The 14392-nt window shown below is 40.6% G+C and overlaps 1 protein-coding gene across 2 annotated transcripts in view; it reads right to left on the reverse strand.

Moving 5' to 3' along the window:
* Positions 1 to 643: 643 nt before the first annotated feature.
* The window catches only part of WAC (WW domain containing adaptor with coiled-coil), a 58102-nt gene continuing 44353 nt past the window's right edge, over positions 644 to 14392 (reverse strand). The window contains exons 11-14 of one of the 2 annotated variants that reach the window (XM_032181480.1): positions 13580 to 13698; positions 6456 to 6639; positions 3544 to 3671; positions 644 to 783 (exon numbers count right to left, since the gene is read on the reverse strand). In XM_032181480.1, coding sequence (XP_032037371.1) covers positions 714 to 783; positions 3544 to 3671; positions 6456 to 6639; positions 13580 to 13698 — 501 coding nt within the window. In that variant the 3' untranslated portion in view covers positions 644 to 713. Of the gene's footprint in view, positions 784 to 3543; positions 3672 to 6455; positions 6643 to 13579; positions 13699 to 14392 lie in introns of both variants that reach the window. The other variant, XM_032181479.1, reaches the window with a different exon arrangement.

Raw genomic sequence — 14392 nt, forward strand, 5'->3', positions numbered from 1 at the left:
TTTAAGCTACTGTACACAGGAATGAAAAGATTATAGAAAAAGTGCCATAGCAACAGTGCCTTAAGAAAAAGAGAAAATTAGAAGCATTAAAAAACTGATAAAATCAGATTTAGGATTTCACGGGGAAATGGAACACAGAAAATGAAAAACATTTCTCTGTAAAACAGAAATGGAGAAGCACTGCTCTTGATTCGGTGCAAGTGTGGAAACAGTTGTTTCATGATATTTTTGTACATTACCCAAATTGTTGCAGCCTTAGACACAGATCGCCTGGCGCTTGCATTGAATTTTAGGAAATGCAAGATTTCTGAATGATAAATTAACTAAAAAAAAAAAAAAAAAAAAAAAAAAAAGAAAGCTAATTTTTGCAGACAGGTTTACATGTAAAAGGCTAGGTATTTAGCCACCTCAGCATTGATTAGTTTTGGATGTCTAAGCTCTGATACACATGGCTTCCCATGGCTTCACTCTACAAAACATATTTACAACGTGAAGAATACATCTACAAGAAATCTACATTTCAAGGGTTTTACAAATCATTCTTGTATCTTTCCCCTGAATTTGACTCCCTCCTGTCCCCTTCCCCATGTCATCTTTTTTTCTGCCCAGCTCAACGGTCCAAAGTCTACTCAAATGCAGCTCAAAAGTGTTAAGACTGGGCATCAGTTTCATAGTTCCTGTACTCAAAACCATGTGCAATTGTTTACAACTTTTCACACCATGAAGGAATTCTGATTCTTTAGCTTTTCAAGTTCTTTTATTTGTTGTCTCAAAAATAGTATCCTGCAAGAGAAAAGAAAAAAAGAATTAGCGTAAACATTTTCATCGTACAGAGATACTAAGTGCAAGTATCTACACAAATACTTTACAATTTCCTGGGAAGATTCCAAGCTTCTTAGCTCCATTAATAAACTTGGAAGTATTTTAAAATGAATTCCCAATCTATTTAATCACCTACAGGCTCCGTGTGCAGGTGCAGAAACCTGCAGGATTAGATTCCGTTATTTAGAAAACTAAGCTGCTGAGTTTCATTATGACCGAAACACGGTGACATTTAAGCCTCCTATTCAGCTGAATTTAACTTCAAGAAGAAGTGAAACACAGCAGAAGAGTACATGAGCTCAATATTCTGAAAAATGTTATTATGTCTGCGATGCAGTTTTCCAAACTGTGCAACAACCCAAAGCACTCAAGTTTTCAGCAAATACACTGCTCCTCTGTCCCCACCCTAACCTCAGTACCTCCAGTGGTACAGAGGTTACAGCTTTTTTTCCCCCGCAGCCTTGTTTTCTACCTGAACTTGCCTGTTCTTGGAGAGACAGTGCCACTAGAGACACAAGCCACTGCCCTCATGTCTTTTAACTGATTTCCTCCCATTGTTCTGCAGGATTTTATACTGCACTAGATTTAGGTAACAGTGCAGGCAGGAGAGTTACACATGCTCTTGCTTCCCTAAAATGCTTATCTCCATAACATGGCCCGATGTATTTTAGTTTGGTTCAGCCACATACAGAGTAATTTAGTGAAGAAGTTTTAAACAAGGAAATTTTCTTCTAGGCAAAACCTTTTTTTTCTAGTATTTGGCTCTGTGACTGGTAGAGGAAAAATAGATTCTGAGGTTTGCCTCTAGTTATGGAAAATTCCTTTATTAGAAGATCCAAGAAAAAAGCTGCAACTACACTTACTTAGAAATCAATTTTGTTGCTAACACTTCCCTTATGAACTTTTCCTCTACTACTGCACAGGCCTAAGCAATTATTTCAGTTAACAAACATGTGGTTTAGATACTGTTTCCTAAAGTTTTTAATAAATATTTTGTAACAACTTTCCATAACACTGAAGTGTAATGCAAGCATATGAATGAAGAAAAAATTAAGAAAGAGTTGAAACATGACAAATATTCTGCAAGTCCAAAGCAACTTCAATCAGATAAAGAAAGTGCATCCACTTTAGCAGACTTCTGTAGAACCCTTTTCAAATACATCCCCAGTTCAGTAAAAATCAATTTTCTACTAAAAAGTAGATAAATAATCAGGACAGACACGCTGAAAAACACATTAAGCTCAAAAGGTATAGGCGTATGAAATGCACCAGTGAGTGAAGAGTGTCATTTCACAAACTGTCACTTCTGGTTCAAACAACACACTTGCTTTGAACAAAGCTCAAGTTCCTTCTCACAACAAACCTAAATAGTTCTATTCAGTACAAAAATACAGAAATGATATCGTCATTCAGGTTGATAGGCTTTGATCATCCCATACTTTGTGAAGGCCTCCCCCCTATCCTCCCACCCAAATTATTACTTATGCCACATATTCATTGTCTTTGGGATGGCAGCAAAAAGAAAGATTACCAGAGATTCAAAGTCATGATCATCCATATCCATTCATGGCATACAAGAAACAAGGTGCCATTTAGGGAGCTCGGCAATGACATTTGACATGTTATGTCAGATAAAATGTGCCTCCAGACACAGAAATGAAAGCTTTGAAAGCTTAAGAGGTTTTACTTCATCTGTAAGGAACCAAGCAGTTCCTACAGAAACTATAATTTATGTAATGACACTATGAAGCTATGAAAGAATTAACATTTTATATTTGTTTATTAGGGAAATTGTACAAATTTTTTTACAGCCTACTCCTGATTACAAGGATTTTTTTTTTTTTTTTTTTTTTTTTTTTTTTTTTTTTTTTTTTTTTTTTTTACCAACTACCAAAAAGCAAGAGCTTCTGGGACAGAACTAGCTGTTTAAAAAGCATACAACGCTACTAAGGCTGAATGAAATAGGAAATCAGAATCACTGTAGTCAAACCAGTGTCACAGTATACAGGATAACATCATTCAGAAAGGAAACTTAGTATGAAAGTTAACTCAAGATCATGACTACCAATGAAAAATGTGTCAGAACATGCAGTAAGACTAAACTTTTCAATGTTGCACAACAGTCTCTGAAACAATACACAACCATGCTGTTAATAAGAAAGACACCCTGCATTACTGACTTGAGAAGCAGAAGTCTACTTTGCCATAATCACCTCTTTCTCACTGAAGAACCCCAAGACCTTCTGAGATACCTCCTACCCAAATAACAGATTTATTTTTCCTTAGCTTGTGATATCAACAAGAACTCGTCAGACTTGTTTGACCCAATAAACATCTCATGAAAATTGTAGTGTTTAAGACCAGTATAAACCACATAGATGTGTATCTATGTAATCTATGCATCAAGTATGGACAGGTATTTTAGAATTATTCTGAGCTACTGTGAGAATCTTAACCCACTAATGTATCTGGAAAGATGTCTTTTCCATCTGTATAAGCAAAAATATATACAGCTGTTGCATATCTGCCTCTATCCACTAGGCACTATCAAGAGTTACCTGCCTGGGAAACAGAACGCACAGAGGGAAGACAGCTCTCGCCCCTGCTAACAATCAGCTTGCTTACAAAGCCATCAGAAAACACAGCTCATGGAAAACAATACCTGAATGGGAACTCTAATGCCACCTTGAAAATTATGCTTTTGAAAACAAACCCACTTACCTTTGCTCACGCAAAGTTGCTTGAATTTCACATACTCGAACTAAAGATCTTAAATTCTTTAATTCAGTACAAATTTCTGACATATGAACACTTCCCATGTTGTGGGCTTCCTCACGTAATCTTGATGCCTGCAACAATTAAATATAAAGGTTAGGATTTTTACCCAAGCACTGGAAACAACTGGCTGTAGCTAAAGGACTGCTGGATGAATGTCTTGAAACAGCAAAGCACTGTAACTTCTGAAGTGCTATGACTTCTGAACACACTGTAAATTAAATCAGAAGAGCAGTAAATTCTCTAAAAAAGCCCATTTAGAATCAGAAATTATACTGGATGTCAACAGATGATGTTAACTCAGACTGATGCAGGAATGGTTCAGATATCCTTGATCCTAACAAATGTTTATTGAATCATCTTAAAGTTAGGAAACTCAGAACCCTGTCATGTGCTAATTAATTTGTTCAAGTAGTTAAGAGCCTCCAGCTGCTTTTTCAATGGTCAACTTAAATTTCTCATCTAAATTAAGCTTCAGTGACAAAAGCAGTTGAATGCCATCTTCTTTTCACCTACTTCATATAGAAAACAAAACTTAACCCTCCGCAGGTGTTCTCTTCTAGACAAACTCCATTACTTTGGTGTTTCCACTTAGCCATGTGGAGATGAGCAGATGTGTATGCTCAGAAGACACGACCCATCTTCCCAGTTTGAAGATTTCTTAACCTCTTGTCACTGAACTTGATATCTGACTCCAGCTAACTCAACAGCACCAAGAGCAGTAGTGCAATTACTCAGAGGTTCTCTGCATCACACCAAGATATAGGAAGAGGACTTCTTGCAAGCAGCACAATGCAAAAAAAAGTTGATTTCTCAAACAGATCCTTCCCTGCAGTATTACCGTTTAGCAATGTTGGTCTCTGCCACACTGTGTCTGGCTAGGATGGAGTTAGTTTTCTTCACAGCAGCCTGTATGATGCTGTGTTTTGGCTCTGTACCTGAAGCAGTACTGATAACACACCCATGCTGTAACTACTGCTGAGCACCGCTTACACGCTGTCAAGGCCTTCTGTTTCGCATGCTGCCTGCCCAGCAAGCAGGCTGGGGGTGTGTATGAGGCTGGGGGAGGACACAGCTGCAAGAGCTGACCCAAACAGGACCAAAGAGAGATCCCAGATCACGTAACATCATGCTCAGCAAGAAAACTGGGGGGGCAGTGGGAGGGTGGGTGCAATCTTCCAGGGGTTGCTGTTGCTTCAGGACTGGTTGCGCGTTGGTTAGTAAGCTGGTGGTGAGCGATGGCTTTTGCATTGCCTTTTTTTGTTTTGTTTTGTTTGTTTCCCCTCCCTTTTCTTTATTAAGCTACCTTCATCTCAGTCCAGGAGTTCTCACACTTGTGTACTTCCAGTTCTGTCCCCTAGCTCAGCGGGGGCAGTGAGCAAGTAGCTGTGTGCTGCCTAACTGCCTACCGGGGTTAATCCGCAACATCTGCAGAAGTACTTGTACACCTCATTTTTCCCTTCCTGAACAGAACTGTATTTAGCAGAGGTCTTCATCAACTTCTGGAATTTATCCAGGTCAAAGAACTTTGTGATCTAATTCCCTCCATTAAGTTTTCTTTTCTGGATTTTGTTGACATCCAGGAGTACACCTGGGCTCCAGCAGGACGTCATCATCTCATGTCCTGCATACACAGCTCCATAGCTTTTAGAGCAAACCAGCAATAACCACTCTTTAAGTAGTTTTTTAAGCTGTCCAGCCATCCATCTTAAAGCAACTTCACCCAGAAGGTCTTAGAATCATTTTTGCATATAAGATTGTTATTAAAAGGTGTTCAGTACACAGTGAAAATAACACTACCAATCTGAACTCTCCAAGCACCGGGCCAAGGCCACGGGGACAAGTGACTGTGCTGCATCACGTCCCTATGTAGCACACCTTCCCCAGCAATGGTGCTTTGACTCAGCACAGCTTTTCAATACCTTAAAATTATATTTCAAACTTAATGGAGGAAAAAAAAACCAAGGCAACAACCAAGAACCCAAAGCAGAATCCACACAGAGAATGAGTCTAGACTGCACTTCTAAGAGTCACCCTGCAAGTTACTTGCCAAAAACTTCCTATGTAGCCTTGAGCCAGCATGCAGCCAAAAGACCAAAGTCAGCTGGGCCAAGTAAGGTTAATACCTGACAGACTGTGTCAGACTGGTTTGCTTGTGACAGAAAGGCCTTGAACTGGACTCAGTATCAATATGGTTTCTTTCAGTAACACATTTCAAGTAGCTGACATGCATCCAGTTTCCCCATATTACCACCAGAAGGGTATGTTTCGTGCACTTACTTATGAAATAATGAAATAATGATTCTATGGATTTCCATTTATGGAAACAAACAAACAAAAAAAAATATGAAGTCCAAATTTAGTCTGAGACCCCTACATCACCTTAAAAAACAGGTACAACAAACAAAGCACAGCTCTTTTTTTCACTGCGAAGAGTTAATAACAGTGGGCTCAAACTGTGGATTGGTCTCACATAGTTTTAACTATATCACCTAATTAATGACATCTATCAAAGATACTGTTGTTATTGAAAAACTATGTTGAAATTTATGTTCTTTGTAAATTTCAACAGAACTCTGGCAATAAGAGAAAATAGCTATGACGACTGTTCTTCCATCGGAGAGAATTTCAAAAGCACTGGTACATTAAGCAAGAAAATACCCAACTGCTAAGCAGTAATCGCATGTAAAGCCTGCAAGGTCTGGCCTAATCTCCCACCTCTTTCTGGCTGAGGACAAGCATGTTTCTGTTTTTTGAAGATGCTTCCAATTTCTAGAAAAAGCAACCTGGGTAACAAAAAGAGTTTTAAAGCTACCCATTTAGCACCCTCAGAAGGAGCAGAGCAGAAGCGTACTCACCTGCTTTTCCGCGTGGTCTGCAGGCCAGCCTTGAACATGCTTTATAAGGTTTTCATTGAAGTGTGCTGCTAGCGTAGGTGTTAATGAACAAGTGGGTCGTACAGATGTATTCTGCGGTGCAGATGTTGAATTCGATGCACTAGTGCTAGAGGTATGATTTGGACCTGGTGATGGACTTCTTTGACTACTAGAAGAAAGAATTTAAGAAAAATAAGCATCTAAAAACGTATGTAAACGTGTAGAGAAAATCACTATTCAGTGCTTCCAGCCACAAAGTACATGAAGCATTTAAACCATAAATATTGCCGGTAGATCAGCCCTGCAGCACTTCTCCACAAACCTCATGGTTGTATGGGAACCATCTGAGTGCTACAGCATGGCAGAGGTTTTTTTCTTTAAAACTCTGATAGCTGTTCAAGAAATGTAAGCTGTGCTTATATTTTAGTGTTACACAGAGAATATATACATGCATATTCACCTTCTTGTTACGTATGCCAATAGCTGCAAACCTAAGATTTTCAGTAACCACGCATCAGAGCCAGGCAGGCATATTCAAGAGATTAACAGCAAGTGCCACAACAGTTATTAAGCACAAAGCCTGATCTCCTGCTCTAAAAATACACCCATATGGGCTTTGAGGAGTTTAGCCATTTACCAATGCCAAAACACCAACGCCTAGGGGGCTGCTGATACACTACATCCTCGCTTCAGGTGTTCAGAAAACCAGAAGCATCACATTTATAGCTACCAACTCGACTGCTTTACTTGAATATATTCACATTAGCACACAAACTGGAGAATTTGTTCACAGAAGCAAAAATAAGTGGGACCAAAAGACATGTTCAGTTAATAACTTCACACTGTAAGCCAAATCAAAGCCACTGTACCCTGAACAAAGCCTTTCACTGGCCTCTTTCAATCTCCACATGCAAGCAAAACTGACTTCCACATTTTCTGAATGCTACTGCCATACACAGCGGTTCCAATTCTATTTTGCATCTGTATTTCTTGGTCAAAAAACTCTGCAAATTTTTACTAAACAAGCCTCTAATGCTGATCTTTTGATAACAGTCTTTTGCCATCCACCCAGTTCAATATTACATTACCTATAAAGTATTCTAGTTATTGCTTTAAGCATTGCTTTTTAAATCACATTCCCTCTACTAGTTGCCCTCTCACTCCACTTTACAAGACACTTTTCCTCTCTACCCCATGATGCTCCACATGAACAGGAGGGATCATATCAAGTTCATTTCTACGAATCCCATCTCATTAGAAGCCCATTCCTGCTGCAGTGTCTAGAGGAGGTGGGTTCTGCTCAGCTAAATCTTTGGTAAACTGATACGACTGGCTAATCCTTGTAGTCCCAATTTCCAAGTACCCACCCTTCACCTTACACTTAGTTTGTAAGCTCTCAAGTTAAAGAAGTTTTTTATTGTTTCCTTTGTACCACTTCCCTCAACAAAGCTGTGGTATACAAGCTGAACACCTAACATCAAGCCCAACAAGCTACAGAGGTTCCCCCCAAATAAATGAAAATCACTTAATTTCCACATGTCTAGAAGCCTAGGCATCAACACCAGCACAAACACCACGCTCACACCATATGGATCCAACTGCATCTGACAACTGCCAGAGCTGCAGGTGGAGTTTCAGCACATATCCTTTTTTATTCCCGTGGTCCCTGCCAAAACAAGGCTTTTATATTCTTACATCCCTTCCCAGTGCTCTCAATCGCTTCCACAGCCCCTCCACTCCCAGAGGGGGGCTCTGCTCTTGCACTTAACTAAGAGGCAGGAGTAGCTCTGGTTAAAGCATGCCGGGCACTGACAGGTCAAGATGAGTTCAGTCTGCCTCTGTCCTCACCATCCTTACAAGGGAAGACAAAGGAAGCAGCAATCTTGAGCAGGAAAAAGAGTATCACTTTATATAGTATCCTAAGAGCGAGGTACCTCACAGTTATGATTTTCTTTGGCACTAAATATGCTGAGAAATGGTGGCACTATTTAAGTAAGTACCTAGCCATTATTCACAAGATGCACTTGTTCGCAATCCATCTCCTCTTGCACTGGTAGTAACTTTCAACACGCCCATAATTTCAGTCTATTTCTTAAAATTTTCTTACTACTTATTTGCAAGTACCGTAAAGAAACAAGTCTGAGAGGAGCTATCACAATTCACCACCGAACCACCCCCTTGAGGACTGCCACAGCCCCCCAGCACAACGCCACGATCTTCACAGCCCAGTGCCCAGCCATTTACCCAAATGGCTCACACTCGCAGAGTACACCAGCTTTCCAAACAAACAGCCTGAATTAGGCCTGGCACACTGCTCTGCAGCAACAAAGACTCATGTCCCACTCCACAACTTTGTTTAACCTCACTCTTTTCAGTGCCCCCTAACTTGGGTAAAAGCTCTTATTAAAAACACTTATGCAGGAAGACTTTGTCAGGCAGCTTGCTTAGAGTTGTATACATAAACCTCCCCTGATTTCAGACAGTAGAAGTTGTAAAAAGGAATGTAAAACATAACGAGGGGAAAGAACAGTGTTACTTCATGCTACATGTTCTCTTCAGTAATTGGTTTAACCACTTTAAAACCACTTACAAGTAAAAATGGCTAAGGGTAGAAATAGGAAATGTTCAGTTGGTAAGGAAAAAAATTGAATTTAGATTCTGAAGCTGAAGCTGGAACCTATCCAAGAACGTGAGGGTACCAAGGGCTGCACATCAGCAGCAAAGAAAGGCTGAGGAACAGGTGGGGCTGTCCCCTCTGTAAGGCAAGCGAACCTACTGGCAAAGGACATGGATGAGGCCAGAATAGTCAGTGACTTTTTTGTCTTTTTTTTTTTTTTTTTGCTATTTTTTTTTTGGCTGGCTGGTGTAACTGAGGTGCTGCATCACGTCAAAGCATGGAGGTGAGCAGGAAGGTTGCCTGATGATGCGGGAGAAAGGCAGATGTTCCATTGCAGCCATCTTCAGGAAGCACCCAAGGAGGATGAACTGGAGAACTAGAGGCCTGTAAACCTAACCTCAGTCTCTGTGAAGATTATGGAGCAAGCCTGCCTGGAAAGCATTTCCAAGTACACGAAAAACTAAAAGGCAAAATAAAGAGAGTCAGCACAGATCTGTCAAGGGCAAATTCTGCCTGACCAACCTCATTTACTTCCACGATGAGATGATCAGCTTAGAGGACAGGAGAAAGCAGTGATGCTGTTTATCAGCCGTCAGCACGGCCTCTGCCATGGTCTCCTGTAGTTTTCTTATAGCTTAACTCCTCACTCACTGACGATTGTGTTTCATGTGCAAGGTGAACAGAAACTGACTGGATTGTCAGCCCGAAAGGGTTGAGTCAGCAGGACAAAGTCCAACTGCACACCAGTGAGCCTAATGCTGTCCTCCACTGATCCATATTGGGGCCAATGCTGCATTAGGTCTTTATTAACGACACACAATGCCACAGAGAGCTCCTCTGGTGAGCGTGCAGATGGGAGGAACAGTCAGTATGTTGTAGGGTGGGTTGTTCTCCAGAGGGACCGGAATGGACAGACAGGAATCAATTTCAAAAAGAAAAAAAAAAAAAGAAAATAAAAGGCAAAGTCCTGCAGCTGGGCTGGAATTCCCCTTTGCAACAACACTGGAACCACCCCACACAACAGCACAGGCTGGCTGCTGCTAAGGGGGTAAAACTGCAGAAAAGGACCTGAGGATTCCAGCAGACAAATTAAATGCAGGTCAGCAATGAATCCCTGTGGCAAAGAAGGCCAAGCACAAGTTGGGATGTATCAGAAAGAGCACAGCTGAAGAAAGCAACTCTTCCTCTCTCCTAGTGAGAGCCACACTACCTGGAGTACCGCACAGTGTGTAGCCCAAAACTGGGCAAGAAAGAAGTTGCCATACCAGAGGAATCCAGCAGAGGACCACAGAGCTGTTTAGGGGGCTGAAGCACACGCCAGAGAAGCTCTAAGAACTGGATTTGTTCCGTCTGGAAAACAGAAGACTGGGGGGAGGGGGATGGAGGATCTTCTTACTGTCTTCAACTACATATGGGGAGAGCAGACAGGGCCAGACTCTTCTCAGAGATGCACTGTTGCAGGCCAAGAGGCAGAGGTGCAAGTTGAAACAAAGGAAATTCTAATTAGACATAAGGAAAAAAATAAATCACTGTGAGGGTAGTCAAACATTCAAAGGAGATGCTCAGAGAGGCTGCAAAGCTCCTATCCTTAGAGACATTCAAAAATCACCAAAACAACTTGATCTTTGGTCCTATTTTGAGTTAGGACTTGGACTAGATCACAACTGGAAGTCTTTTCCAACCTAAATCATTCTGTGTATTCACACAGCATCAGCATACTGCTGGTTTAGAGAAAGGCTGTATTTATTTACTAAGCAGAACTGAGGCATGACCTTCAGTGCTTATTTCCACCTTAGCTGCAATAGGATCAAAGTCCCTCTGTGAGTTGTTTCCCTCATTCATTATCCTGACTTCCCTAACTCCTACCTAACCAGTAGAAATCTCAAGACATCAAACATTCCAGGGAAATACTAAGCCTGTGGGTTTCTCAAAAATACAGTTTTATCTTAATTATGAGTAGAACACACTGTCATAAAACATCCTAGCATTGCTACGTTAGCAGCAGGGGGAGCTACTGATGCAGCAATGATACGAAGCTACTGGTTTGGTTTTTAATGCTTCACTAATGCCAAATACCCGCCTTAGCTGCTAAATGAATTACAGACTGTCTGTGCCACAAGTAATGAAATGTTTCCAGACAGGCAAAAGCATCTGTACGAGAACATGAAAACAGGATGGTTGTGAAATACACTACTACAAAATACAAAAATCTTACAACACGTTAAAAAAAAAAAAAACAAAAAAAAACTGGGGGAAAGACCTCCCAGCAGCAGTTTTGCATTTTCTAAAGAAAGGGAAAAACATTCCCGGCCCTTTACAGAAATAAAGAGAGAACAGTAACCTGATGAAACTAATTACAGAGGCACACTCATTTATTTTTGTTTTTTGTTTTTAAAATGGTGATAATTCATGGCATGCCATTGGAATCATCTCTTAAGAGAAAGGCTCACTGTATGCCTACGTTGCATTAATTTCCTAACTAACAGCAAGGAAACATTCAAAACTTCCGCACAACGGATCTGTGTTGAAACTGGAGCCATGTAGAAAAACAGATCCTTAACTGTTACAGCCTCTTTCTGGACCACCCATTCACAGTTCAGGTTGTGAAGCTGTTGCTCGTTTGTATAAAAAGACAAAAGGAAGCCAGACCTAAGAGCAGTCCAAAATCCAAGCGATTGCTTTCTCTTATGAAGGAAAAGTGCGTTCTTTATCAGTTCAGAAGTACAGATGTAGGAAATCTGCAGATGAGTAAACCTGCATTGTGGCTGGTCCATTTTTGTTCAATTCCACAGCACTGAACAGAATAAAATACCCATCATACAGATTTTTCCAAATCACTTGATCCTCATTTCTTTTTGTTTTGTTTTTGAACAGGACACCAGTGAAATCAGTGAATATCAGTAAAATCAGTCAACAAGCAGCAGAAACTCTCAAGCTTGTGATGCACAACACACCACTATCACATATATGCAACATTTGAGAGACGCATAACACTTAACAATACCTGAATTTTTAGGTAAAGATACTGACATGCTACCTTTGATGCTAGACTGCATACTCTGCTCTACTTGTGCACAGTCTCCTGTGACTCCTCCTCGAACACAGGAGGATGCTGCCCCCATGACCCTTCTATTCGGCTGTTCAGCTTCTGGGTCAAACCCAGCTTCCCTTCTCCAGCACGATGCTGATGCCAAGCGGAGCACTGGTTTGTACAGGGCCAGTAGGTATCTGAAGGGAACTGGATGTGGGTAGTGGTCACGCCAGCACAGGAAGTCCTAAATCCCAAAAGGGTGAGGGAATGGGACAGCAGACCAAATGCTAACCAGTATCACCTCACGCAGGCTCCAACCCATGGTGAGCGTGCCCAAGAAAACGCATGCCTTCTTCAGCAAGATTTCCCGTGGGGAAAAGGTGACCAAAGGCCAAAAAGGTCTCCCAACTCCTAACCGCTCCTTATGAAAATATCATTTTATTTTTAATACTACTATTTAGAAAGATCTAAACAGCACCATCCATAATTACTAGACACTGAAGCTAGTGCAATGATAACACGCGATCAAAGTCCTCCTTAATTAGTCCCAGAAGGGCAGCCAAAAAGACCTGACTATATTATGATATGGAAAGCACCGCTGCTTTCGAGGATGTTGCCATGGAAAAGAGGTGGGTTTTTTTTTGGTTGGTTGATTTTTAAGCATCACATTGCACACCTTATTCCACAACCATAAAATCTAGTTTTTAAGCGCAACACAGCTTGCAGGGTTTCAGGAATGATGCACGTTTTGAAGACAAGTATCCCTCCTGCCATAGTTCTAGATCGTGACTGCACCACATCAGTGTCTTACAGCCTCTGGAGCCAAAACGATTAAGTGCCCAACATCCTACATACACAATGGAAAAAACATCTCCCCAAAGAAAAACTTCAGACAAGACACAGATTCTAAACACATCCTGTAAATCAAAGGCTAATGTTGGTAAAATGCAACATCTGAATGGGCTGCAATGTTGCCACAAAAGAAAGGCTGGCCAAGGAAAAATTAATTATTTTTTTCATTCAAGCAGCAAAATTGTATGTTAGAGAAAAGCCCTAATTTAAAAATCAAGTTACACTACAGCAAGACATCACCAACATCTAACAATAAGTCAACCACACAATTAAAGCACTGAATCCCATAACTGCACAGAAAATAAAAAATCCCAAACTCAGAATCAGAATATAAGGCATCACTTATAGAATTGAACCCAGAGAGACAGGGTGGAAATAAGAATTTAATTTTGCTTCTGTGAACTGAACTCTTAGAAACGGTCCTCAAAAGGAGGAATCCACATTAGATCTGTAATGAAGATATGTAGCTGCATCCTCTCAGCAGCAGCAGAGTTAAATCATACGTTCCATACAGAGCCAAGAAGAATCCACAAATTGCAACACATAGCACATTGCCCAGATTCAGAACAAAAGCAAAGGCCAGTACAGAGAAATATTTCAACATACCTTGAGCGCTGAAGACTTCGAGGAGAGGCAGGTTCATGGCCTGCCTGCTTGTCAGCTATTACCGGCTGCTGCGGTGCTGACTGTGAAGCTGGTCCTTGTTTAACTCCTGGAGTAGCAACCTGGAAAGTTCAAAAACTTCATTAGGTTTCCTCTGCACTGAATAGCAGAGCAAAACATGGAAATTACGAGGTACGAGACCAATTTTTTTTTTTGTACATCTTACGTTGATGAAATTTTGTATTTTTCAGGTTTTTTTTGTTGTTGTTTATTATAAGTCATCTCTTCTAAGCATCAAGACCATTTTAAGCCTCAGAAGAGCTGATTATTATTTTAAGTGCTACTGACCTTTTTCCTTCAAATTCCTGAACTACAACAGGATGAAAAAACAAGCAGGAACATACTAATGTATGCTCAAGTGACTCAAGTTACAGCATCTGGAGTTCAAGATTTTTCTCCCCCATACACACAACCCCATCCTTTTTAAACAAGTGCAACAGAGGCAGCAGCTCCAAAAGTTGTATCACCCTGCCCCCAAAAAAAAAAAAAAAAAAAAAAAAAAAAAAGTAACAATTTTAAGCAATAGGGAAGGAGGCCAAACAGATTCTAGAGATCCATATAGACAAAAAATCAGGGTGCCTGTCTGGTGTTTGCTGACATCAAGCTGGTGTAAATTAGCAGCTAGTCTTTATCAGAACCTCAAAAAAAAAAAAAATGCTCTATTTCAGAAACAGATGCCGGTGAAACAAGCCACAGACAGTCTCTGCTGAAATAAATGAACTTATTTCCCAAGTCTATTTAAATACCCAGGAAATA

This window comes from Aythya fuligula, chromosome 2, assembly GCF_009819795.1.
Source record: "Aythya fuligula isolate bAytFul2 chromosome 2, bAytFul2.pri, whole genome shotgun sequence".
Classification (NCBI taxonomy): domain Eukaryota; kingdom Metazoa; phylum Chordata; class Aves; order Anseriformes; family Anatidae; genus Aythya; species Aythya fuligula.